Raw genomic sequence first — 26,610 nt, 5'->3', positions numbered from 1 at the left:
TGTGATGATAGCGCCTCCTTACTGTCCTGGGGATTAGAGAGCACTAGGACAGTAAGGAAGGGCTGTCACATGTCACCAAAGGATGGCAGGATAAGATGACCAGAGAAGTGCTCAGAAAACAACAACGGAATACCACAGGGTTAGGAAGACCTCCAGATCCAAGTTACAGAGTGTCTCCTTAGGGTCTCTGCTCACCCCCACAAGGAGGGGTGGTTCAGTGGGTTCTGTGGCCCAGGGCAGTCTCTTTCTGTCTCAGCTGTGGGGCAGCCGTCTCTTGGACAGGACTGTGTGGCCACCCAACAAACCCCTCAAAGGCAGCTGCCTCCTGAGAAAGCTGCCAACTCTTCCTTCTTCCAGCCTTTGTCGCCCACTAGTACTGGTCTCTGGGGTCTGCTTTCCCCATAGCTACACTGAGTACTTGGCCTGCTTCCCCAGTGATGCCTTTCATTCTAGGGTGAAGCACCTAGAAAGTCAGTGGCCCACAGGATATTTGCACGTTGTCTGGCACGCTGGCAGAGGAAACCAACACAGAGATGTCTCTGTTTGGGGGAATAGGCTGTTTCCCAGAGGAGAAAGGTTGTGGGAAAGATAGTCACTCTGCTGCCTTCATAAGGAGCCCTCCGTCAGTGTCACCCCCTTCACCCTGCCACCTGCTCTGTCCTGACTTCAACTTAGGCTGGGGACTGCCCTCTAATCTTCCTCTCTACAGCTGGGTTTACTGCAAGAATAGAGTAGTACTTGGGGCCCTGGAACCCACCTGATGTGACTATGGCAATCCTCCTGGACTCTTAGCCTCCTGCAGGCCTTACCCTTTCTCACTTAGTGGCAGGGATCCCAGAGCAGCACCTCCCACGCCCAGCACAGAAACACACCATGGGCACAAGTGCCATGGGAGACAGGCACAGGACCTGGCAGCCCACTACTACCTTTCAGCCTCTTGGGCTGCATCCCATTGTGGGTTGCAAGCACAGACAGGCTGCTGTGTCAGCTGTCCTTGTTTAATGCTCTGGACCAGTTTAGACACTCAGAGACCCCAGCATGAAGGTAGTGCTGCAGCAGCTTGGGTCTTGGGATCCCTGGGAGGTCAGGCAGTATGTCAGTGACCGGCGCCTGGGGCCCTACCTTGTAGCTGCCATAGTGGCCACCCTGGGATGGGTAGCAGAAGTTCTGCTGGTAGGTGGTCCTGGTATGGGAAGGCTGAACCTGCACAAAGTGCACGAGGCGCTGGGGGAGGCCACTGAGTCCTGGGCCTGGTCGGAAATCGGCCTGGTAAGAAGATTCCAGGGGCCCCTGCTGGCGCAACTCTATCTCACAGGGTGCCCAGCGCAGGAAGGTGTGTCGCTGCCACAGGCGCTCCAGGTCCTTCCGCCTTCCGATTCCCTGCAGCAGGCAGTAGGGACCCTCCTCAACGGTACGGGCCCTTGGCCCATATTCCTGGCACCAAGCACCTTCTTGGGCCCCTCCTAACCCCAAGTCTGCTTGGTGATACCTGTCCTATGCCTGGCTGCCTTGGCCTGTACCCTGGCCTCCTTGGCCTGCCTCCCCAGTGATGTCTTTCATTCTAAGGTGAAGCACCCAGAAAGTTAGTGGCCCACAGGATACCTGCACATTGTCTGGTAAGTTGGCAGAGGAAACCAACATAGAGATGTCTCTGTTTGGGGGAATAGGCTGTTTCCCAGAGGAGAAAGTTTGTAGGGGAAGACAGCCACTCCTCTGCCTTCATAAGGAGCCCTCCCGCAGTGTCATCCCCTCCACCCTACCACCTGCTCTGTCCAGACTTCAGCTCAGGCTGGGGGACTGCCTGCCATTCTTCCTGTCTTCGGCACTCACTTTGTCAAAGGAAGTACGGTTGTCGTGCTTGGAGAAGAAGTGTTGCTGCGCCGGCTCCTTGAAAGACAGTGAGAAAGAAGGTCAATGGGGAAAATGATGCTTATTTACCCACCCTTACCCAGATCACTGCCTCAGGGTCCCTAATGGAGGAAAGTCACCAGGAGCCACTGCCCCTAAGCTGCTAAACTGCCAACAGACAGAGGGCAGAGACTAATTAAAGCAACACTTCAATCCTGGGATATCTCAACCTGGGACTTACCCTGAAGCAGAAGCCCGTGGAACCCTTATTGAGGAGGGTCCTCAATAAGGAGGCATCTGCTAGAACATCCTCCCATCAGGGGAGCAGTGGCCAAGTTTCAAGTTGGGCCTTAACTCTTGATTGCCCAGGACTTTAGTCCTCTCCTCCCCTGCATCCACGCTTACTCCCCCATCAACATACCCAGCCTCTTGGCTCTAAATGCCATGTGAAAACTGGAATTTCTATCTCCAGCTCAAACTTTCTCCTGAACTCTGGGCTCAGTAGACAACTGCCTACTCCACATCTCCATGTAAATGCCCAATTGGGCATCTCTAAACATATGACTGAGCTTTGGGTCATCCCCAGACACACTCCACCTACAGCCTCCCCCAGCTCAGACCATGGCAGCCAGATCCTGTCAAACACCTTGAGTCCCCTTGATTCTCTTCTCTCATACCCCACATTGAATATGCAAGTATCCTGTTGATACTGTGGTCAAAATGTGCCCAGGACCAGACCACATCTCAGCATGCCCACTGTTTTCCCCGATCCAAGCCACATTACTCTCTTGCCTGAATTATTGCAAGAGCTTCCTGCCTGGTGTCCCTGCTTTCAAACTTGCCCCTCCAGTCTGTTGTCCGCTTAGCAGCCAGCATAATTCTGTTAGTACATAAATGAGATCACATCTCATTTGCTGAAAATTCACAACAGTTCCTCCTATTTGTGATAGCCAAAGTCATCATAGTGGTCTGTGAGACCCACATGATATTGGTCCTTCTGTTACCTCCAGCCACACTGATTTCCCCACTGCTCCTCAGACACACCAGGTGCTCCCACTTAGGGCTCTGCACCACCTGTTCCTTCTCCTGGCCATATAATTCCCTCACACCTCCCTCTTTTCCTTCCTTGAGCACTAGGCCAATAGTTCTATCACCCTAACCCTGCATTTTTCACCTGCTAACATACTATATTATTCTATATGATGTTACCCCCACTGATTAGAACATCTCATGCCCCACCATTAAACATAAGCTGCTTGTGGGCAAAGGCGGTCTGTCTTGCTCACATCTATAACTTCAGCACTGAAAATAATGCCTGACACTGCTCAATAAATGTTGCTGTTAAATCAATAAACAGGCTGGGCATGGTGGCTCACACCTGTAATCCCAGCACTTTGGGAGGCCGAGGTGGGTGGATCACCTGAGGTCAGGAGTTTGAGACCAGCCTGGCCAACATAGTGAAACCCCGTTTCTACTAAAAATACAAAAATTAGCCAGGCTTGGTGGCTCATGCCTGTAATCCCAGCACTGGGAGGCCGAGGTGGACAGATCACTTGAGGTCAGGAATTCAAGACCAACCTGGCCAACTTGGTGAAACCCCATCTCTACTAAAACACACAAAAAAATTAGGTGGGTATAATGGTGTTTGGCTGTAATCCCAGCTACTCAGGAGGCTGAAGTGGGAGAATTGCTTAAACCTGGGAGGCAGAGGTTGCAGTGAGCCAAGATCGAGCCACTGCGCTCCAGCCTGGGCGACAGAAAAAAAAAATTAATGAACAGGGACAGAAGGTCCTGGCCCCAGGGCATTTACTTTGGCTCAGTTGGAGCTAGAGAGCCTTGCTCCACTCCCATGCAGAGAAAGCCCATCTCTTAGGCTTCCAGACTTCAGCAGGAATCTGTCCCAAGACCACCTTCTTGCCTTTGTGCTTGGCTTCTGCCCTCAGAGCCATTCCCTCTCCAGTCACTCAGTTTCTCCTGCTGTAGACCTGAAGTGGCCAGATCCGGTGAGGTCAGGCTTGGCTGGCTTGGGAGTATAGGTAATGGCTGATGGAAGGTCACCAGATAAAATACAGGGGCTGGCTCCATCCCTGAACCAGAATCTTCAGAGTAGAGCTTATCGTATGTGTATTTAAGAGTTCCCTTTTTAGGCCAGGTGCGGTGGCTCACGCCTGTAATCCCAGCACTTTGGGAGGCCGAGGCGAGCGGATCACGAGGTCAGGAGATCGAGACCATCCTGGCTAACATGGTGAAACCCCGTCTCTACTAAAAATACAAAAAATTAGCTGGGTGCGGTGGCAGGCACCTGTAGTCCCAGCTACTTGGGAGGTTGAGGCAGGAGAATGGCGTGAACCTGGGAGGTGGAGCTTGTAGTTAGCTGAGATCACGCCACTGCACTCCAGCCTGGGCGACACAGCGAGACTCTGTCTCAAAAAAAAAACAAAACAAAAAAAAGAGTTCCCTTTTTAGAACCGCCTGCCTTAGACAGTCTGATGGTAGTCTTCAAGCAGAATGAAAACTCCAAGAAGGTGGGAAGCTTTCATTCCTCAAAATGCAAGCTGAGGCTGGGCACAGTGGCTGACGCCTGTAATCCCAGCAGTTTGGGAGGCAGAGGCGGGTAGATCACTTGAGGCCAGGAATTTGAGACCACCCTGGCCAACATGGTGAAACCTTGTCTCCACTGAAAATACAAAAATTAGCTAGGTGTGGTGGTGGGCGCCTGTAATCCCAGCTACTTGGGAGGCTGAGGCAGGAGAATTGCTTGAACTTGGGTGGCGGAGGTTGCAGTGAGCCGAGATCTCACCACTGCACTCCAGCCTTGGCAACAGAGAGACTCTGTCTCCAAGAACAAAAAAAAAAAGAAAAAAAAGCAAGCTGAGGCCGTGCAGTGGCTTACACCTGTAATCCCAGGACTTTGAGAGGCCAAGGAGGAAAGATTGCTTGAGCCCAGGAGTTCAAGACCAGCCTGGGCAGTGTGGCAAGGCTCCCAGACGTTGTCTCTACAAAAAATAACAAATTAGCCAGGCGTGGTGGTGCATACCTGTGGTCCCAGCAACTAGGAAGGCTGAAGTGGAAGGATCACATGAGCTTAAGAGGTCAAGGGTGCAATGAGCCATGATCGTGCCACTGCAAACCAAGCTACAGGCTGGGAGAAAATATTCATAAACCATATATCCAACAGAGAACTAGAATATATAAGGAAGTCTCTCAACTCAACAGTAAAATCACAGTCTAATTAGTAAATGGGCAAACATGAAGACATCTAACCAAAAATTTACAGATGACAAATAACACATGAAAATGTGTCCAGAATTGGTGGGTTCTTGGTCTCACTGACTTCAAGAATGAAGCCGCGGACCCTCGCGGTGAGTGTTACAGTTCTTAAAGGCGGCACGTCAAGATTTTGTTCTTTCTGATGTTCGGATGTGTTCGGAGTTTCTTCCTTCTGGTGGGTTCGTGGTCTCGCTGGCTCAGGAGTGAAGCTGCAGACCTCCGTGGTGAGTGTTACAGCTCTTCAGGCGGCACGTCTGGAGTTGTTCGTTCCTCCTGGTGGGTTCGTGGTCTCGCTGGGTTCAGAAGTGAAGGTGTAGACCTTCGCCGTATTACAGCTCATAAAGGCAGCGTGAACCCAAAGAGTGAGCAGCAGCAAGATTTATTGCAAGGAGTGAAAGAACAAAGCCTCCACAGTGTGGAAGGGGACCAAAGCCGGTTGCCACGCTGGCTAGGGCAGCCTGCTTTTATTCTCTTATCTGGCCCCACCCACATCCTGCTGATTGGTAGAGCCCAGTGGTCTGTTTTGACAGGGCGCTGATTGGTGCCTTTACAATCCCTGAGCTAGACACAAAGGTTCTCCACGTCCCCACCAGATTAGCTAGATACAGAGTGTGAACACAAAGGTTCTCCAAGTCCCCACCAGAGTAGCTAGATACAGAATGTCCATTGGTGCATTCACAAACCCTGAGCTAGACAAAGGGTGCTGATTGGTGTGTTTACAAACCTTGAGCTAGATACAGATGGCCCATTGGTGTATTTACAATCCCTTAGCTAGACATAAAGGTTCTCCAAGTCCTCACCAGACTCAGGAGCCCAGCTGGCTTCACCCAATGGATCCGGCACCGTGGCTGCAGGTGGAGCTGCCTGCCAGTCCCACGCTGTGCGCCCACACTCCTCAGCCCTTGGGTGGTCGATGGGACTGGGTGCCGTGGAGCAGGGGGCGGCACTCGTTGGGGAGGCTCGGGCTGCACAAGAGCCCACAGAGTGAGTGGGGAGGCTCAGGCATGGCAGGCTGCAGGTCCCGAACGCTGCCCCACGGGAAGGCAGCTAAGGCCCGGCGAGAAATTCAGCACAGCAGCTGCTGGCCCAGGTGCTAAGCCACTCACTGCCCGGGCTGGTGGGGCCGGCCGGCCACTCCGAGTGCGGGGCCGCTGAGCCCACGCCCACCCGGAACTCGCGCTGGCCCGCAAGCACAGCGCCGCAGCCCCAGTTTCCGCCCTCGCCTCTCCCTCCACACCTCCCCGCAAGCTGAGAGAGCCGTCTGGGGCCTCAGCCGGCCCAAGAAGGGGCTCCCACAGTGCAGCGGCGGGCTGAAGGGCTCCTCAAGTGCTGCCAAAGTGGGAGTCCAGGCAGAGCAGGTGCGGAGAGCTAGCGAGGGCTGTGAGGGCTGCCAGCTCGCTGTCACCTCCCAAAAAGATATTCATCATTAAACATCAGGGAAATGCAAATTAAAACCACAATAAGATATCACTACATATCTATCAGAATGGCTCCAATTGAAAATAGAGACAACACCAGGTATTGGTGAGAATGCAGAGAAACCAGATCATTCACGCATTGCTGGTGAGAATATAAAGTGGTAAAACCACTCTTGAAAACAGTTTGGCAGTTTCTTTTAAAAACTAAACATGCAGCCAGGCGTGGTGGCTCATCCCTGTAATCCCAGCACTTTGGTAGGCTGAGGTGGGTGGATAACCTGAGGTCAGGAGTTCAAGACCAGCCTGGCCAACATGGTGAAACCCTGTCTCTACTAAAAATACAAAAATTAGCCGGGCATGGCGGCACACACCTGTAATGAGATTGCTTGAGCCCGGGAGGCGGAGGTTGCAGTGAGCCAAGATTGTGCCACTGCACTCCAGCCTGGCCGACAGAGCAAGACTCTGTCTCAAAAACAAAACAAAACAACAAAAACACTAAGCATGCAACTACCACATGACCCAGCAATTGTATTCCTGGGCATTTATCCCAGAGAGACAAAAACTTATGTTCAACCAAAAATTTATACACAAATATTCTTAACAGCTTTATTTGCATGAGCCAAAAACTGGAATCAGGTCAGATATCCTTTAACAGATGAATGATTAAACAAACTGGTACATTGGTACCAAGGAAATACTACTCAGTAAATGAAAATAAATGAACTATTGATACACACAATAATTTGGATGAATCTCTAGGAAATTATGCTGCAAAAATAGCCAGTCTCCAAAGGGTGCATATTGTATTATTCTATTTATATAACTGTTTTTGAGACAAGGTCTCACTTTGTTGCCAAGCTGGAGTGCGGTGACACAATCATGGCTCACTTCAGCCTTGACCTCCTGGGCTCAAGCAATCCTCCTACCTCAGCCTCCAGAGTAGCTGGTACCACAGGAGCATGCCACCATGCCTGGCTAATAGTTTAACTTTAAAGAGATGAGGTCTCATTATGTTGCCCAGGCTGATCTTGAACTCTTGGGCTCAAGCAATCCTCTTGCCTTGGCTTCCTAAAGTGCTGGGATTAGAGGCATGAGCCACTGTGCCCAGCTTTATATAACATTTCAATTTAATTTAATATAATTTATTTTTTTGAGACAGAGTCTCACTGTGTCATGCAGGCTAGAGTGCAGTGGTGTGATTTTGGCTTGCTGCAACCTCCACCTCCCAGGTTCAAGAGGTTCTTATGCCTCAGCCTCCCAAGTAGCTGGGATTACAGGCATGTGCCACCACACTGGCTAATTTTTGTATTTTTACCAGAGATAGAGTTTCACCATATTGCCCTGGTTGGTCTTGAACTCCTGACCTCGAGCAGTCCACTGCTTTGGCTTCCCAGAGTGTTGGGATTACAGGCATGACCCACCGCACCTGGCCTATGTAATTTTTTTTTTTTTTGAGATGGAGTCTTGCTCTCTCACTTAGGCCAGAGTACAGTGGCGTGATCTCGGCACACCACAACCTCCGCCTCCCAGATTCAAGCGATTCTCCTGCCTCAGCCTCCTGAGTAGCTGTGATTACAGGCGTGAGCCACCAAGCTCAGCAAATTTTTTGTATTTTTAGTAGAGATGGCGTTTCACTGTGTTGGTCAGACTGGTCTTGAACTCCTGGCCTTAAATGATCCACCCACCTCGGCCTTGCAAGTGCTGGGATTACAGGCGTGAGCCACTGCGCCCGGCCTGTAACATTTTTAAGTGACAAAATTTTAGAAATGGAAGATTGATTGATTTAGAAATGGGGGCCAGGCGCAGTGGCTCAGGCCTGTAACTTTGGGGGGCCAAGGCGGGTGGATCACCTGAGGTCAGGAGTTCAAGACCAGCCTGACCAACATGGAGAAACCCCGTCTCTTCTAAAAATACAAAATTAGCCGGGTGTGGTGGTGCATGCCTGTAACCCCAGCTACTCAGGAAGCTGAGGCAGGAGAGTCACTTGAACCCGGGAAGCAGAGGTTGTGGTGAGCCAAGATCACGACACTGCACTCCAGCCTAGGTGACAGAGCAAGACTCTGTCTTAAAGAAAAAAAAATTACATAGACCAAGCAGGGTGGCTCACACCTGTAATCCTGACACTTTGGGAAGCCGAGGCAAGGCGGATCACCCGAGATCAGGAGGTTGAGACCAACCAGGGCAATATGGTGAAACCCCGTCTCTACTAAAAATACAAAAAAATTAGCTGGACACGGTGGTGGGTAACTGTAATCCCAGCTACTCAGGAGGCTGAGGTGGGAGATTTGCTTGAACCTGAGAGGCAGAGGTTTCAGTGAGCCAAGATCACACCATTGCACTCCAGCCTGGGCAACAAGAGCGAAACTCGAAAAACAAAACAAAAAAACAACAAAAAAACCAGAGCAGCACCAGGGATCCCTTGCGATGTTGGTCTACCACCACAGTCAACTGTGGTGTTAGATACACAAAACTACACAGGTGATAAAATTTTAAAGCTTTTTTTTTTTTTTTTTTTTTTTTTTTCCGAGACGGAGTCTCACGCTGTTGCCCAGGCTGGAATACAGTGGCTCGATCTCAGCTCACTGCAACGTCTGCCTCCTGGGTTCAAGCTATTCTCCTGCCTCAGCCTCCCAAGTAGTTTGAATTACAGGTGCCAGCCACCACGCCCTGCCAATTTTTTGTATTTTTAGTAGAGATGGGGTTTCACTATGTTGGCCAGTCTCAAACTCCTGACCTCGTGATCCGCCCGCCTGAGCCTCCCAAAGTGCAGGGATTACAGGCATGAGCCACCGCGCCCGGCTATAATTTTATAGCTCTTGTTTTTTTTGTTTTTTTTTTTGACACAGTTTTGCTGTTGTTGCCCAGGCTGAAGTGCGATGGCACAATCTCGGCTCACCACAACCTCCGCCTCTCAGGTTCAAGCAATTCTCCTGCCTCAGCCTCCCAAGTAGCTGGGATTACAGGCATGTACCACCACCCTGGCTAATTTTGTATTTTTAGTAGAGACGGGGTTTCTCCATGTTGGTCAGGCTGGTCTTGAACTCCTGACCTCAGGTGATACACCCGCCTTGGCCTCCCAAAGTGCTGGGATTACAGGTGTGAGCCACCGCACCCGGCAAATTTTATAGCTCTTTTTTGCTATTTTTTTTTTTTTTTTAAGTTGGAGTCTTGCTCTGTCACCCAGCCTGGAGTGCAGTGTCGCGATCTCAGCTCACTGCAAGCTCCACCTCCCGGGTTCACGCCATTCTCCTGCCTCAGCCTCCTGAGTAGCTGGGACTACAGGCGCCCGCCACCACACCTGGTTAATTTTTTTTTTTTTTTTTGAGATGGAGTCTCGCTCTGTCGCCCAGGCTGGAGTGCAATGGTGCGATCTTGGCTCCCTGCAACCTCCGCCTCCCGGGTTCACACCATTCTCCTGCCTCAGTCTCCCAAGTAGCTGGGACTACAGGTGCCCGCCACCATGCTCGGTTAATTTTTTGTAGTTTTCGTAGAGATGGGATTTCACCGTGTTAGCCAGGATGGTCTCGATCTCCTGACCTCGTGATCCGCCCGCCTTGGCCTCCCAAAGTGCTGGGATAACAGGCGTGAGCCACCGCACCCAGCCTATAGTAAAGACAGGGTTTCACTGTGTTAGCCAGGATGGTTTCGATTTCCTAACCTTGTGATCACCTGCCTTGGCCTCCCAAAGTGCTGGGATTACAGGCATGAGCCACTGCGCCCGGCCTATAGCCACCATGCCCCGCCCATAGCTCTTAATACACACACACACACACACACACGCGCACACACGCACAAGTAAAACTAGGGAAATTTGAATGAACTTTAGTGATTATATCAATCAATGTCAATGTCCTTGTTGTGATATTATGCTATAGCTTTGCAAGATGTTACCATTGAAGGTAACCAGGCAAAGTGCAAAAGAAATCTCTATTATTTTTTACAACTGCTTATGAATTGATAATTATTTCAATGAAAGTTTCAATTAAAATAAAATCTAAGAGTCTGGGGCAAGTTTCAACTGACTCCCAAATTTCTCCCGTTGTCTATCCTCAGCTACCGAATTGCACTTAGCCCTAGAATGTACATGTCTTTCCTGTCGGAGGCAACTCTGACTGGAAATTCACTGTTCCTATAGTGGCAGGATAATTTATTGACGCTCAATGAGTTTTGTTCTCTCAAAACTGTGGGAGCTTGGTGAGAAGCACAGTCATTTCCTCTCTACCCAGGCAATTCTGGGTATTCTTGCCCTGCAAAGAATGATCACTAGCATCTTTGTTTCTTAATCATTCAAGGCTCCTTTTCCATCGAGGTGGTAAAATCCATGGTTTCTGAGCAGGTAGAGCTAGGACTGGGATTCCATCTTAAGAGGCCTTGGAAGAGAGGTGGGCTTCTTTGGAAGGGGCAGTATTTGCATGTGGGAGGGCTAAGGGCCCCTGTGGAGGCTGGGCAGTCTGCACTAAGAGAGGAAGCTCCTTGGCAAACTGAGGGATGGGATGGCAGCAGGGCCCAGCAATCATGGCACCACAGGTGAAGAACATGCACCCAACCAGACAGGACTCCTGTCCAACCTGAGGAACTAAGAGGACCAGAGTTATATTTCCCAAGAATCAGGCAGTTGACGGCTAGAAATAGATTAATCTGCTTTAGAAAAAAAATGAAAAAACAAAACAAAACATAATTTTCTTGCATTTGTATGTCATGGACAAAAATTTTACAAACCAAAGGAGAGTGGATGCTACATCTTGGAAACGCTTTAAACAATAGCTAGAATCTGCCAGCTGAAACCTGGTACCTCTCAGCCAGTGCAAAAAGAAAATGTGCAACTTCTCTGAGCAGTCCTATTAATTAAAACAGCTTTAGACCTAGAAAGAACCGTGAGATTTGACATTTATATAACCCAAATCCAAGACACAGATTATGCTACTTGGGGCTGCTGATAATGCTAGTAAATTTTTTATGTAGCAAGTCCTTACATTGATCAGCAGCCAAAACATGTCCCTTACATGTCTGTTTCTGATGAATGAATTTAACAGATTGATAGGATGTTCCAGTCTCTGGGAGGAGAGCTGCCACTGAGGGCGATGACAAACATACAGCAGGAAGTCTCTGGGTTGCTTCTCTTTCTGTACTTCCCAGATCCCATCACTCTCAAAAGGGAGGTGGCCCCGGATGGGCAGTCTGGAGCTGCATCTGGGCCTGGCTTGGTAGGCTGTAGCAGGCAGCCCTTGCAAGTGTATATGCTAAGGAAGTTCAGTTTCCATAAAATAGCAGCCTCCAGGACCCTGGTCTCAGCCTGGGAAAGCAATTCATAGAAAATCCAGATGGCAGATCAAGTAGGACCTGGCAAAAGGCTGGGACGCAAGAAGGTGCAGTGGGTGGTACCTGTTTCAGGCACCCCTTCAGGTCCCTCTGGGCCTTCTTCTACCCAGTTGTTGCTCCGGAGGCTGACCTGACCGCACTCCACACTAGGCTCCCTTTGTTCTGGCCACCAGGGAGCCCTGGAAGGAGACGGAGGAAAAGAGAGAGGAAGTGTTTCTTCTCTTGGCTCCCTGCTAGGCCACCTCCCACCTGGCTATGTCTCTGTACCTAGGATCACTGATCTTGTCAGGGTGACCCTTTTCATACCTTTACCTCCTTCTCGATTCTAGAAGCCATGGCTCCCCCTTATCCCACTTCGGGCTCAGTAGTACTAACCACTTGGTCGTTACCAGCCTGTGGGCATGCCTTTATCTGAGGCTGTCACAAGCAATCTTTTGTAAACATATCTTCTGAGTTCTGCTGTTTTGAGTATGCTTGTTACTGTTGTGACTCTGATTTATTTATTTATTTTTTATGTTATTTCATTTTTTGAGACCGAGTCTCACTCTGTCACCCAGGCTGGAGTGTGGTGGTGCCATCTTGGCTCACTGCAACTTCTGCCTCCTGGTTTCAAGCGATTCTCCCTACCTCAGCCTCCTGAGTAGCTGGGATTATAGGTGTGCATCACTATGCCCAGTTAATTTTTTTTTTTTTTTTTTGAGATGGAGTTTTGCTCTTGTTGCCCAGGCTGGAATGCAATGGCGCTATCTGATCTTGGCTCACAGCAACCTCCACCTCCCGGGTTCAAGCCATTCTCCTGCCTCAGCCTCCCGAATAGCTGGGATTAGAGGCATGCGCCACCAAGCACAGCTAATTTTGTATTTTTAGTAGAGATGGGGTTGCTCCATGTTGGTCAGGCTGGTCTTGAACTACCGACCTCAGGTGATCCTCCCACCTCGGCCTCCCAAACTGCTGGGATTACAGGCGTGAGCCACCGCACCTTGCCATATTTTTTACTTTTTGTATTTTTAGTAGAGATGGAGTTTCACCATGTTGGCCAGACTGGCTTTGAGCTCCTGACCTCAAGTGATCCACCTGCCCCAGCCTCCCAAAGTGCTAGGATTACAGGTGTGAGCCACCTTGCCCAGCTGTGACCCTGATTTATGGTACACAGTACCCCTTCCTTGTCTCCAGGCCTGTAAGTAATAAAGGGCCTATGGCCCTGTATCCCTTTCCCATTCTCCAGAAGCCTGTTATAGCCACTCCAGGCTACCTCAGCCATCACTCTTTTCCAGTATTCCCTGGCCAAATGTGTAGGCCAGTACCCAGCTGCCTCCTGTACTACTTCCCTGACCAGAGGAGGCCTCCTACTAATTTCTAAGGACCTAGACTATGAAGCTGGCTGTGGGATGCACCATGGGCTTTCTTAGCATTAAGGAATCTGAATGTGAAGGTAGTTGTCAGCAAAACTCAAGGCTTACTTCCTGGGTTCTAGAGGCTCTTTGCCTGTAGCTACCCACCCCAGCTAGGCCCTTACCTTTTGTCCATCTAGAAGGGGCAGTGAGCAATATGGTTCAGTTTGGCACTCACTCTTTTCCACCCTGTCTGTAGGGGAAAGATCTGACATCTCAGAGAAGAAAGGTAAAGCCTATCCCAGGGATAGGTGTCAGTACAGCCATGGAAGGGCTGGGATGATGCTCTTGGGTTCTGGGAAGGGCAAGAACTGGTCTAGTCACCCCCGCTGCCTTCAGGTCTGCCTTGTACCTGACATCGCTGCAGGAACACTGCTGGAGGCTGGGGCTTGGCTGCAAGGCGATATTCTCTAGCACTTTCACTCTTGAATTGGCTTCTGTAGTGCCCATAGAAGCCATTGTTGTGCTATAACAAGACAGGAATGAGGATAAAACTCACTCAAATCTCCACCATGGATCCTAGACCTCAGGGCCCCAACTGAGGGTTCCAGGAAAGCCAGACCAGAAGCCCCTCATGGAAGTTCCTGACAGAATAGAAAGAATCTAAGGAGTTAGGACACTCCTGGAGATGGGCTAGTATAGAAGTGTCTTCATCCATCATTGGGTCTGTTGACCTCAGCTGTAATGACCCACTTGGGCTATGCATGTGTAGGGAAGGAGTGCCATTCATTCAGAGCAGAGATTTGCGGGCAGGGCCACTGATCAGGGGTGTGGTCCTTCCCCAAAGAGCCTGAGAAGAAATCCCCTTTGTTGTTCTCCCCACAATTTTTTTTTTTTTTTTTTTTTTTTTTTTTTTTTGAGACAGAGTCTCGCTCTGTCACCCAGGCTGGAGTACAGTGGCACAACCTCAGCTCACTGCAACCTCCGCCTCCCGGGTTCAAGCCATTCTCCTGCCTCAGCCTCCCAAGTACCTGAGACTACTATCATGCCAGGCTGATTTTTTTTTTTTTTTTTTTTGAGACGGAGTCTTGCTCTGTCACCAGGCTGGAGTGCAGTGGTGCGATCTTGGTTCACTGCAACCTCTGCCTCCTGGGTTCAATCAATTCTCCTGCTTCAGCCTCACGAGTATCTGGGATTACAGGCGCCCACCACCACACCCGGCTAATTTTTGTATTTTTAGTAGAGACAGGGTTTCACCATGTTGGCCAGGCTGGTCTCGAACTCCTGACCTCGTGATCTGCCCACCTCAGCCTCCCAAAGTGCTGGGATTACAGGCGTGAGCCACCGCGCCTGGCCTGGAGGAATTTCAGAGAGAGGAACTGTCAGGAGACAGAAATAAGCAACTATCAGAGGTCCAAGAAAGGGGCTGTACTGTGCTGATGTCATTACGTGGACACTTTGTGGATGATCATGTCTGGGAACTCCTATGGCCCAACCTCTTTGTCCTGAGTTCTCCCTGGAGACGACGGGTGTGTCTGGCCCTCCACAATTATAACACTGAGCAGAAGAACCCGTCCTAAGCCTGCCCTCTGGCCATCGCAATGGGCTATTTAACAGGACTAGAAAGCCTCATATCTTTCCATCCCACTGAAGACGTGGATCACTTTGTCTGTCTATCCTTCTCTGTCAGGAACCCCTCACTCTCTATTCAGGTTAGCTCAACAGTATTTATCAGACCTTTATTGTCTTCCAGGCATGGGGCTGATCATGGGAAATACAGATGGACAAAAACACAATCTTTGCTCTCAAAATGTTCCCAGACTAGAGAGCAGCCAAACTCCAAAAGCTTGGGAGGCTCAATTAACTAGGAATAAATGGGGTGGCTAGAGGACTAGGAGTTTCCACTGGCTTGCGGGAGACCATGATGCACGGAAGGGGGCAAAGTGTTAGGAAGACTAGGCAGCCTCCAGGGGTGACCTCAAGATGGTGGAGAGGAAGTGGGCAGGTCAGGGTCCTATTCCAGGTTGGATGCCAGATGAAAACCTTTTCACTTCACCGTCATGACTCAGTCAGATTTCGGGTACAACCAGAGGGCCAGGGGCCAGGATTAACATAAAGTGCACTCTTACCCAGGAGCCTACTAAAGCACTTTGCATCTTTCCAAGAAGGGAGCAGAAAAGGCAAACTTTCCTCTTGTCTTTTGGAGGATGTCTTCAGGAAAGAGTATCTCTGGAGGTCAATTTTTTGTTGCTTAGTGACAAGGGAAGGTTGTGACTGCACAATGCTGCTGCTGTTTGTTGAGGCAGCACATGACCTGTTGCCCCTTTGTCCTTGCTGCCCTAGTTCTTCTCTATGAGAAAAACCTGCCCCTTGGCATTAACAGCCTGAAAGAGCCCTTATATATAGAAACACACAGGGCTCCATGGTAGAGTCTAATGGATTCGCAGCCAATGAAATATTCAAAGAACATTTTAAATGCAGGCAAATCCTGCATATAAAAACCTATGCATCCATACTGCCAGGAATATAAATTTAGAAAGCATTCCATGGAGTCAGAAGAAATGTTAAAGAGGTTGGTGGCTTTTAGGATAAAATTACTGCTTCAGAATAGGCTCTAACAATTTATCTCTTAGGAGTTTGTGGTGACCAGGAATGCTAACCATGAGAAGTGAAATGTTACAAGGGCCAAGTAAAGGAATAGGGCATAACAGAAGAACAGAAGAAGGAACATGCAAAGATTTGACATTATGGTTCCATTCTGAGCTACCCTTTGACAAATTATTGACTGAATTCTCTCTTATTTGTAAAAGAGGGACTTGAACAGTTCACCCCCTTTAATAACCAAAAGAAACTGTCAATCAACCTCTAAAAATGTGCCAGTAAAACACCCAAGACCTTGCTAGTGTCAATGGCACAAGCCCAAATATCCAGAATGTCTACCCCAGTGTAGTCACCCTGGAGAGCCCCTCTCATGCGAACTCACGGATATTAAAAGGTTCATTGGCCTGGGCTTGGTGGTTCACAACTGTAATCCTAGCAGTTTGGGAGGCCGAGGTGGGCAAATCGCTTGAGCCCAGGAGTTCCAGACCAGTCTGGGCAAAATGGCTAACCTGGTCTCTACAAAAAATACAAAAATTAGCTGGGTGTGGTGGTATATACCTGTAGTTCCAGCTATTTGGGGGACTGAAGTGGGAGGATCGCCTGAGCCTGAGGAGATTGAGGCTGAAGTGAGCTGTAATCACATCAGTGCACTCCAGCCTGGGTGACAGAATGAGACCCCATCTCAATAAATGAATGAATGAATGAATATTCATTGTAGCATCTATACAGAGGAAAAACTGTAAGCAACCCAAGTGTTGACCAACAGGACAATAAGAAAATTGGGCTATAGTCACACAATGAAATTACTGGCGTTATTATAAATGGGCTACAGATATTAGAATCCACAGAGGTAAATCTTAAAAATGTTGGCCAGGTGCGGTCACTCACGTCTGTAATCCCAGCACTTTGGGAAGTTGAAGTGGGCAGAATGTTTGAGCTCAGGAGTTTGAGACCAGCCTAGGCAACATGGTGAAACTCTGTCTCTACCAAATATACAAAAAATTAACTGGGTGTGATGGCACATGCCTGTGGTTCCAGCTACTTGGGAGGCTGAGGAGGGAGGATCACTTGAGCCTGGGAAGTGGAGACTGCAGTAAACGGAGATTGCATCACTGTACTCCAGCCTGGGTGACAGAATGAGACCCCCATCTCAAAAACAAAACAAAACTGTAAAGATGTTGAGTTGGCCGGGAGTGGTAGCTCACGCCTGTAATCCCAGCACTTTGGGAGGCTGAGGCGGGCGGATCACAAGGTCAAGAGATTGAGACCAGCCTGGCCAACATGGTGAAACCCCGTTTCTACTAAAAATACAAAAATTAGCTGGGTGTGGTGGCGCCTGTAGTCCCAGCTACTTGGGAGGCCAAGGAGGAAGAGATCGCATCATTGCACTCCAGCCTGGCGACAGAGCGAGACTCCGTCTACAAAAAAAAAATAACATAAAAATAAAAGGCCAGGTGCAGTGGCTCACGCCTGTAATCCCAGCACTTTGGGAGGCCAAGGTGGGCAGATCACGAGGTTAGCAGTTCGAGACCAGCCTGGCCAACATGGTGAAACCCCATCTCTACTAAAAATACAAAAATTAGCCAGGCATGGTGGCGCATGCCTGTAGTCCCAGCTACTCAGGAGCCTGAGGCAGAAGAATCGCTTGAACCCGGGAGGCAGAGGTTGCAGTGAGCCGAGATTGTGCCACTGTACTCCAGCCTAGGTGACGGAGTGAGAATCCGTCTCAAAAAAAAAGAAGAAGTTGAGTCAGACTGGGTGCTGTGGCTCACGTCTGTAGCCCCAGCACTTTGGGAGGCTGAGGCGGGCAGATTGTGAGGTCAGGAATTCAAGACCAGCCTGGCCAACATGGTGAAACCCCATCTCTACTAAAAATGGAAAAATTAGCCAGGTGTGGTGGCAGGCACCTGTAATCCCAGATACTCAGGAGGCTGAGGCAGGAGAATTGCTTCAACCCAGGAGGCAGAGGTTGCAGTGAGTCGAGATCGTGCCATTACACTCCAGTCTAGGCAACAAGAGGGAAACTCTATCTCAAAAAAAAAAAAGTACAAAGTATATATACATACATTTTTTTGAGACAGAGTCTTGCTCTGTCGCCCAGGCTGGAGTGCAATGGCATGACCTCCGCCTCCTGGGTTCAAGTGATTCTTGTGGCTTAGCCTCCCGAGTAGCTGGGATTATAGGCGTGCGCCACCACACCTGGCTAATGCTTTGTATTTTTATTGATTGATTGATTGATTTTTTTTGAGACAGAGTCTCGCTGTGTCGCCCAGGCTGGAGTGCAATGGCATGACCTCAGCTCACTGCAACCTCCGCCTCCTGGGTTCAAGTGATTCTTGTGGCTTAGCCTCCCGAGTAGCTGGGATTATAGGCGTGCGCCACCACACCTGGCTAATGCTTTGTATTTTTATTGATTGATTGATTGATTTTTTTTGAGACAGAGTCTCGCTATGTCGCCCAGGCTGGAGTGCAGTGGTGCGATCTCGGCTCACTGCAACCTCTGCCTCCTGGGTTCACGCCATTCTCCTGCCTCAGCCTCCCAAGTAGCTGGGACTACAGGCGCCCACCACCATGCCCCGCTAATTTTTTGTATTTTTAGTAGAGACAGGGTTTCGCTGTGTTAGCCAGGATGGTCTCCATCTCCTGACCTCATGATCTGCCCGCCTCGGCCTCCCAGAGTGCTGGGATTACAGGAGTGAGCCACTGCGCCAGGCCACGTTTTTACTTTTTTTTTTTTTTTTTTTTTTGAGATGGAGTCTCACTCTGTCGCCCAGGCTGGAGTGCAGTGACGCCATCTTGGCTCACTGCAACCTCCGCCTCCCAGGTTCAAACGATTCTCCTGCCTCAGCCTCCCGAGTAGCTGGGACTACAGGCGCGTGCCACTGCAGCCGGCCAATTTTTTTTTTTTTTTTTTTTTTTTGTATTTTTTGTAGAGACGGGGTTTCACCGTGTTAGCCAGGATGTTCTCAATCTCCTGACCTCGTGATCCGCCCACCTTGGCCTCCCAAAGTGCTGGGATTACAGGCATGAGCCACCATGCCCAGCCCGTTTTTACTTAAAAAAATGTGTTTTAGACAGTCTCGCTCTGTTGCTCAGGCTTCAGTGCAGTGGCATGATCATGGCTCACTCTAACCTCAAACTCCTGGACTCAAGGGATCCTCCCACCTTGGCCTCCCAAAGTTCTGGGATTACAGACATGAGCCATGGTGCCCAGCCATGTTTTAATTTTTATAGATTTAGGTAAAATTAATACACAATAAACTGCACATATTGAAAATGTACAATTTGATGCATTTCGATATATGTATACACCTCTGAAACATTGCCATCAAGATAGTAAATATGGCCAGGCGTGGTGGCTCACACCTGTAATCCCAGCACTTTGGGAGGCTGAGGCGGGTGTATCACCTGATGTCGGGAGTTCGAGACCAGCCTGACCAACATGGAGAAACCCTGTCTCTACTAAAAATACAAAATTAACTGGGTGTGGTGGCAGGCACCTGTAATCCCAGCTACTTGGGAGGCTGAGGTAGGAGAATCGCTTGAACCCGGGAGGTGGAGGTTACGGTGAGCCGAGATTGTGCCATTGCACTCCAGCCTGGGTGAAACTCCTGAGAGTGAAACTCCATCTCAAAAAAAAAGAAGATAGTAAATATGTCCATCACCCCAAGTTTCCTTCTGCCTAGTCGTAATCTTTCCTTATGGCACTCATTTGCCTCAGGCAATGCCACACCTCTGCTTTCTGTCACTATAGATTAATTTGCATTTTCTCGAATTTTATATAAATGGGATCATACAGTATGTATTCTTTTGTGTTTGGCTTTCACTCAGCATAATTATTTTGAAATTTATTCATGTTGTTGTATCCATTGTTCATTCCTTTTTATTGCTTAGTAGTTTTCCATTGGATGGATATGCCAAATCTCTCCTCCTGATTTTTTGAATCCATACACAAATCAGGTTTTCATCCTCACTACATCACTGTAACTGCTCCTACCAAGGTCACCCAAAGTTAATTCTAACTAATCTTCCCTGAACACATCCGCAACATTTGTCATAGCTGATCTCCACCTCCTCTTTGAAGCAGTTCCAAGTGCCTTCCAGAATGCCTCATTCTCCTAGTGTCTTTCCCCGTCTCCTGACCAGGCTTGCTCCAACTCCTTGGCTGCTTTTCCCTCATCTCCAAAGGCCTCTAAAGCCTCTAAACTGGTGTGTCCTGGGGCTCAATCCAATCTCCTTTCTATTTATATTCCATTGGTGATTGCATCCTGTTTTTGTTTGTTTTTTGAGACAGGGTCTCATTCTGTCGCCCAGGCTGGAGTGTAGTGACGCGATCTCGGCTCACTGCAACCTCTACCTCCCGGGTTGAAACGATCCTCCCGCCTCAGCCTCTGAGTAGCTGGGACCATAGGCATGTGTCACCACGCCGGACTAATTTTTTGTAGAGCTGGGGTTTCGCCATGCTGCCCAGGCTGGTCTCAAGCATGTTTTTTGCTTTCTAAGTCATCTACAAGCACCAGAGGCAGAGTTACATAGATCCTTCCTGCCTACCCCCACTGTCCCTGCCCTCAGGCCACTCCAGCATCCAGCAGGCCAGAAACCTCAGAAGATTTCTTGCCTCCTTTCTCTCTCCTCCAGGGGCCCGGTTCGATGTCCCCATCTGCCCACAGCGCCTCTCGTGCCAGCTGCTCCGCCTGTCCTGCCCTTGCTCAGACCACCCAAGCATCATCCGTGCTCTGGCCCCTGGCCACCAGGTCCACCCCACATGCTGTCCTCACAGGTGACGCCTTGCCATTCCTGGGGACCAGGGCCTCCTTGTTCTGGTCATACACAGTGGGGTGTAGGTCGAGCGACAAGTGAGTAGATCTGCACGCCAGGTGGGCCGAGGGTGGCCATTCCGGCGTGAGTGTGGGGGTGTGAGGGAACGTTGCATGGGGTGCACGTGGGCTGGGTGTGGCGTGCAGCGGTGTGGCGCCAGGCAGGCAGCTTGGCGGGGCCCACGATCAGCGCGGTTGAGACCATTAGTACAGTTAAAACCGTTAGCTGTCTGTCGCGGCGAGGGCGGGGCCCTGGGGACTGGACGGAATCCCAGTTGGTCAGAGGAGACCCTGGGGGCGGGGCCGCGCGTGCTGCCATTAGGACAGTTAAAACCGTTAGCTGCCTGTCGTGGAGGGGCGGGGCCCTGGGACGGGACGGAATCCCTATTGGTCAGAAGAGGACCTGGGGGCGGGGCCGCGCGTGCGGTGGCAGCGGCAGCGGCAGCGGGACGCGGCCACCTCGAAGCCAAGTCAGGGCAGCCCCAGGTCGGGCGCGCGCCAGCAGCCAGAGGTGGGGACAGGAGGGCTTTGGGCAGGGTGGGTTGGGGGAAGGCGGGGGGAGGAGCTGAGGAGCCGGATGGGGCAGTGGGTCTGGGTTCAGGATACCAGCGGTCCTCCCGGGCTTTCCCGGGACGTTGGTCTTGTAGTCCCTCCCCTGCCCTTTCTTTCCCTATGGCGATGGCCGCTCTGGCTCTTGAAGGAGGCTTCACTTCCGCGCTTATCCTTGGAGAGCAGTTTTCATCCGATTCGCAGGGGTCCGCGACCTCCTATCCCAGATCCCCGCCTGGAGTTGAGGAGTGAGACCAGGTACGCCCCGGGAGCCAGAGAGAGCGGAGACCCAGAGAAGCCCGCTGGGATTTCTCTTTGATTATAAGTAGGGAAAACCCTGTGAGGCCTCTGGAAAGACATCAGAAGGATTTAGTCTAGGAGCTCAGAGCGTGTCTCCAGGTGGAGAAGAGGCGGAAAATGAGAGAAGACGGCCGGCCATTGGTGTTTGAGGCGGGCCTGTGGCCACAGGGGGCCTGAAGTCTGAGTAAGAGACCTGCTTTTTTCTGCTAGAACTTTCTGCAGTGGAGGAACAGGAGGGGCACCTCGAGGGCCTCACATCGCAGCCTCAAGAGTCTCGCAGTAGGCCGGCCGCGGTGGCTTACGCCACAGTTTGGGAGGCTGAGGCAGACGGATCTCCTGAGGTCAGGAGCTCCAGACCAGCCTGGCCAACATGGCGAAACCCCGTCTCTACTAAAAATACAAAAATTAGCTGGGCGTGGTGGCGCATGCCTGTAATCCCAGCTACTTGGGAGGCTGAGGCAGGAGAATCTCTAGAACCTGGGAGGCGGAGGTGGCAGTGAGCTGAGATCGCGCCACTGCACTCCAGCCTGGGCGACAGAGTGAGACTCGGTCTCAAAAAAAAAAAAAGAAAGGAAAAAAAGATTGTCGCAGTAGAGTTGACGACGGTGGTCAGATGGGGTAGTCCATGCCACTCGGGGCGGCCCTCTCTCTCTCACGTGTTCCTCCCTTGTGTACCCACCCAGCCAGGGCCCTTCCCTTGTATATAGTTCCATTCCTTGCATGCACTCAACTTTTTCTCCCCTTTTATGCTTCCTTTAATAGGAAAGAGAGTGAGAGGTGAAAGTTTTTAATCTGTGCATTTCAGTTTTCATTTACCTTGGAATGACCGTGTTCCACCTTAGAACGAATACCTCTTTGTTACTAGTGCTGTACTAGCATCTTCAAGGAGAGCTTTAGAGAGATGGGATTTCCATCCTCTGGGAATTTAAAAGCCTATACAGGTAGCATGGAGATAAATACATGTACAAAAGAGAGATGAACCTGAGTTTGAGTACATCAAGCCCCAGCTGGTTTTTAGACATATTGAGAATAAGGGTGTACTTACCACAGTGTTTTGTTTTTTTTTTTTGAGACGGAGTCTTGCTTTGTTGCCCAGGCTGGAGTGCAGTGGCACGATCTCTGCTCACTGCAAGCTCTGCCTCCTGGGTTCGCACCATTCTCCTGCCTCAGCCTCCCAAGTAGCTGGGGCCACAGGCACCCGCCACCACGCCCAGCTAATTTTTTGTATTTTTAGTAGAAACGGGGTTTCACCATGTTAGCCAGGATGGTCTCGATCTCCTGACCTCGTGATCCGCCTTTCTCGGCCTCCCAAAGTGCTGGGATTACAGGCATGAGCCACCCCGCCCGGCCACTTACCACAATTTTAAAAAATTGGGCCAGGTTGGCTGTGCGCCGTGGCTCATGCCTGTAATCCCAACACTTTGGGAGGCCAAGACGGGTGGATCACCTGAGGTCAGAAGTTCAAGACCCAGAAGTTCAAGACCAGCCTGGCCAACATGGTGAAACCCTGTCTCTACTAAAAATACAAAAATTAGCCAGGTGTGGTAGCACATGCCTGTAATCCCAGCTACTTGGGAGGCTGAGTCAGGAGAATCACTTGAACCTGGGAGACGGAGGTTGCAGTGAGCCAAGATCACGCCACTCCACTCCAGGCTGGTCGACAAAGCGAGACTGCGTCCCAAAAAAAATTGGGCTGGGTGTGGTGGCTCATGCCTGTAAATCACAGCACTTTGGGAGGCCGAGGTGGGTGAATCACTTGAGCTCAGGAGCGTGAGACCTGCCAGAGCAACATGGTAAACCTCTGCCTCTACCAAAAACACAAAAAATTAGCCAGGTATGATGGCGTGCACCTGTGGTCCAAGCTACTCAGGAGTTTTGAGTTGGGAAGATTGCTTGAGCCTGGTAGGTGGAGGTTGTAGTGAGCCAAGATCGCAACATTGCACTCCAACCTGGTTAATAGAGTGAAGCCCCATCTCAAAAGGAAAGAAAACCATATATTTTAAATTTGTGACTATTTGGCATGTTTTGCTCCACAAAATCTAGTTGTAATTTAGTTCCCAAGTTTTTAACTCATTAAACAATAAATGTTTTCTGAGCTCCTATTATGTTCCAGGAATGATTTTTAGGTTCTAGGGCTGTAGTAGTAAATAAAGCAAAAATTATTGTCCTCAAAAGAGCTTAATATTGCATTCTAGTAAACATGGATATCTGTAGAGACAGAAAAGACAAGTTAATAGAATATATAGTGTATTAGAATGATGTGTTGCAGAGAAAAAAGCAGGGGAGAGCCGTAGTGATTGTCAAGAGGTTACTTCTTTTTAATTTTTTTTTTTTTTTTTGAGAAGAGACTTGCTCTGTCGCCCAGGCTGGAGTGCAGTGGCGCGATCTCTGCTCACTGCAAGCTCTGTCTCCTGGGTTCGCCTGCCTCAGCCTCCCGAGTAGTTGGGACCACAGGCAGCTGACACCATGCCCGGCTAATTTTTTTTGTGTGTGTGTGCGTGGTTTTTGTTTTTTTTTTTTTGTATTTTTAGTAGAGATGGAGTTTCACCATGTTAGCCAGGATGGTCTTGATCTCCTGCCCTCGTGATCTGCCCACCTCGGCCTCCCAAAGTGCTGGGATTAACAGGCGTGAACCACCGCACCCAGCCAATTATTTTATTTTTATTTTTTTCAGATAGAGTCTCGCTCTCTCACCCAGGCTGGAGTGCAATGGCGCAGTCTCGGCTCACTGCGACCTCCGCCTCCTGGGTTCAAGCAATTCTCCTGCCTCAGCCTCCCAAGTAGTTGGAACTACAGGTGTGGACTACCACGTCCAGCTAATTTTTTGTATTTTTTTAGTAGAGATGGGGTTTCACCATGTTGCCCAGGTGGGTCTCGAACTCCAGAGCTCAGACAATCCTCCTGCCTTGGCCTCACAAAGTGCTAGGATTACAGGTGTGAGCTACCACTCCTGGCCTAGAGGTTACAAGTTTGAATAAGTAATTTGAAGGAGATGGAGTTGTCTGTCATGCTGATATCTGAGGGAGGAGTGCACCAAAATGAGGGTGCAGCATGCAAAAGCGACATGAAACTGCTTGTGCCCAGCAAGGGAGAACAACAGTGAGGAGCCCCATAAGAGGCATGCAACCAGGGTATAGATGGGAATGGTGGAGGGCTATGGGGAGATTACAGATGCCCCTGTGGGTAATCATAGATAATTCTGGCTTTTATTTTGTGTAGGGTAAGAGCAGTGGAGGATTTGAGCGGAAGGATGATGTGATCTGACTTAGGGTTACTGTAACTCTGGCTGCTTTGTAGGGAAGAGACTGGAGTGGGACAAGGGTGAAATCAGGGAGAGTGGTTAGGAGGCCATTGCAATAATCCAGGCTGGTAGCAGTGGAGTAGGGTTGCCGCATTTAGCAAATAAAAATACAGGATACCCAGTTAAATTTGAATTTAAGGTAAACAATATTTTTTGTATGTCTCATGTAACATTGGGAAATTCAAATTTTACTTGGTATTCTATTTTATCTGGCAACCTCCAGTTGCCAGAAAGGAGGGAGTGAGGAGTGGTCAAATTCTAGATATATTTTGAAGGAATTAGTATGGTATTTGCTGACAGATTGGATGTGAGACTAAGAAAAGGGAATTGAGGAAGACTTAGATTTTGGCCTGAGCACCTGGAAGATGGAATTGTCCTTAAATAAAATGGGAAGACCACAGGAGGAGAGTGTTTAGGGGAAGTTATGAGGATCTTGGCTTTGAACATTGTCTTAGTCCGTTTTGTGTTGCTATAACTGAATACCACAGCTAGGTGATTTAAATAAATTTATTTCTCACAGTTTTTGAGGCTAGAAAGTTCAATATCAAGGTACCAGTATCTGGAGCTCACTTTTATAACAACCCACTCTAGTGATAATGAACTCACTTCTGAATGCACTCCAGTTTACCCACTTAGATTAATCTATTCATGAGGCTGGAGTCCTCATGGCCTAATCACCTCTTAACAGTCCTACCTCTTAATACTATCACAATGGTAATTAAATTTCAACATAAGTTTTTGGGGGGACATTTAAAACATAGCATTCAGCCACATGGATTCAGCATGTGAAAGCTGCATATATGGAGGGCCAGTTTTTCATATATATTAGTTCTGCAGGGCTGGCTTCTAGACTTGAGTGTGTGTGGATTTTGGTATATTGTTGGGGTCGGGCTGTGTCCTGGAACCAATCCCCTACATATGCAGAGGGACAACTGTAGTTCCCTTAACTGAGGTTAATGATTACTAGTTATGTGAAGGGATCCCCCCAAAATTTTATACTTTCCTTCTGAAAGAATTTTGGTGATAAGGAGCTGTAATCTGAAAGGGGCTTTTTCTGAGAGCTTATGGAGGAAAGTAAGGCAGATGAAATGATGCTTTGTTGGGGAAGATGTTACCAGAAAGGGGTCCCAGTCCAGACTCCAAGAAAGGGGTCTTGGATGTCTCACAAGAAAATTTGGAGCAAGTCCACAGAGTAGAGTGAAAGCAAGTTTATTAAGAAAATAAAGAACTGGGCTGGGCGCGGTGGCTCACGCCTGTAATCCCAGCACTTTGGGAGGCTGATGTGGGCAGATCACAAGGTCAGGAGTTGAAGATCAGCCTGGCCAATGTGGTGAAACCCCATCTCTACTAAAAAAAAATACAAAAAATTAGTCGGGTGTGGTGGCAGGTACCTGTAGTCCCAGCTACTTAGGAGGCTGAGGCAAGAGAATCACTTGAACCTGGAAGGCGGAGGTTGCAGTGAGCTGAGATTGTGCCACTGCACTCCAGCCTGGGCAACAGAGTGAGACTCTGTCTCAAAAAAAAAAAAAAAAGTAAAGAACTAAAGGAATGGCTACTCCATAGAGCAGCCCCAAAAGCTGCTGGTTGGCTATTTTTATGGTTATTTCTTGATCATATGCTAAACAAGGGGTGGATTATTCATCAATTTTCTGGGAAAGGGGTGGAGATTTCTAAGAACAGGGTTCCTCTTCCTTTTAGATCATATAGGGTAACTTCTGGGTGTTGCCATGGCATTTGTAAACTGTCATAGCGCTGGTTGAAGTGTCTTTTTAGCATGCTAATGCGTTATAATTAGCTATGATATGCGGTGAGGACGAGCAGAGGTCACTTTTTTTTTTTTTTTTTGAGACGCTGTC

General features: G+C 49.3%; 2 protein-coding genes across 13 annotated transcripts in view; one reads left to right on the top strand and one right to left on the bottom strand.

Annotated features, from left to right (window-relative positions):
* Window positions 1-885: 885 nt before the first annotated feature.
* On the bottom strand, window positions 886-15,439 carry C2H3orf84 (chromosome 2 C3orf84 homolog). 2 transcript variants are annotated; one of them, XM_054481755.1, is made up of 4 exons: window positions 15,316-15,439; window positions 13,599-13,712; window positions 1,831-1,887; window positions 886-1,404 (listed from the first exon to the last, which is right to left on the bottom strand). In XM_054481755.1, the coding sequence occupies exons 1-4, from the start codon at window positions 15,340-15,342 to the stop codon at window positions 985-987; spliced, it is 618 nt and encodes a 205-aa protein (XP_054337730.1). In that variant the 5' UTR covers window positions 15,343-15,439; the 3' UTR covers window positions 886-984. The 2 variants fall into 2 exon arrangements, with proteins under 2 accessions (XP_054337730.1, XP_054337731.1); XM_054481756.1 differs by having other exon boundaries at window positions 886-1,401.
* Window positions 15,440-15,523: 84 nt separating this feature from the next.
* The window catches only part of IHO1 (interactor of HORMAD1 1), a 64,589-nt gene continuing 53,502 nt past the window's right edge, over window positions 15,524-26,610 (top strand). Inside the window, exons 1-2 of one of the 11 annotated variants that reach the window (XM_054481697.2) lie at window positions 15,524-15,758; window positions 20,426-20,643. The gene's annotated coding sequence lies outside the window, so the exon portion shown is untranslated. Of the gene's footprint in view, window positions 15,759-19,659; window positions 20,644-21,005; window positions 21,638-26,610 lie in introns of those variants that run through there. The other 10 variants (XM_054481699.2, XM_054481698.2, XM_054481708.2 and 7 more) reach the window with 10 other exon arrangements.

This window comes from Pongo pygmaeus, chromosome 2 (assembly GCF_028885625.2).
Source record: "Pongo pygmaeus isolate AG05252 chromosome 2, NHGRI_mPonPyg2-v2.0_pri, whole genome shotgun sequence".
NCBI lineage: Eukaryota > Metazoa > Chordata > Mammalia > Primates > Hominidae > Pongo > Pongo pygmaeus.
The sequence above is the reverse complement of the archived record's forward strand: the minus strand, read 5'-3'. Positions and strand labels throughout refer to the sequence as shown.

Excerpts from the sequence above, each read along its gene's own strand:
- C2H3orf84 (XM_054481755.1), bottom strand. The coding sequence starts at position 15,342 with ATGCAAAGTGCTTTAGTAGGCTCCTGG. Across the intron at positions 13,713-15,315 it reads GTGCTTTAGTAGGCTCCTGG|CACAACAATGGCTTCTATGG; the intron begins GTAAGAGTGCAC and ends GTCTTGTTATAG. Across the intron at positions 1,405-1,830 it reads ACCGTACTTCCTTTGACAAA|GAGGGTCCCTACTGCCTGCT; the intron begins GTGAGTGCCGAA and ends CGTACCGTTGAG.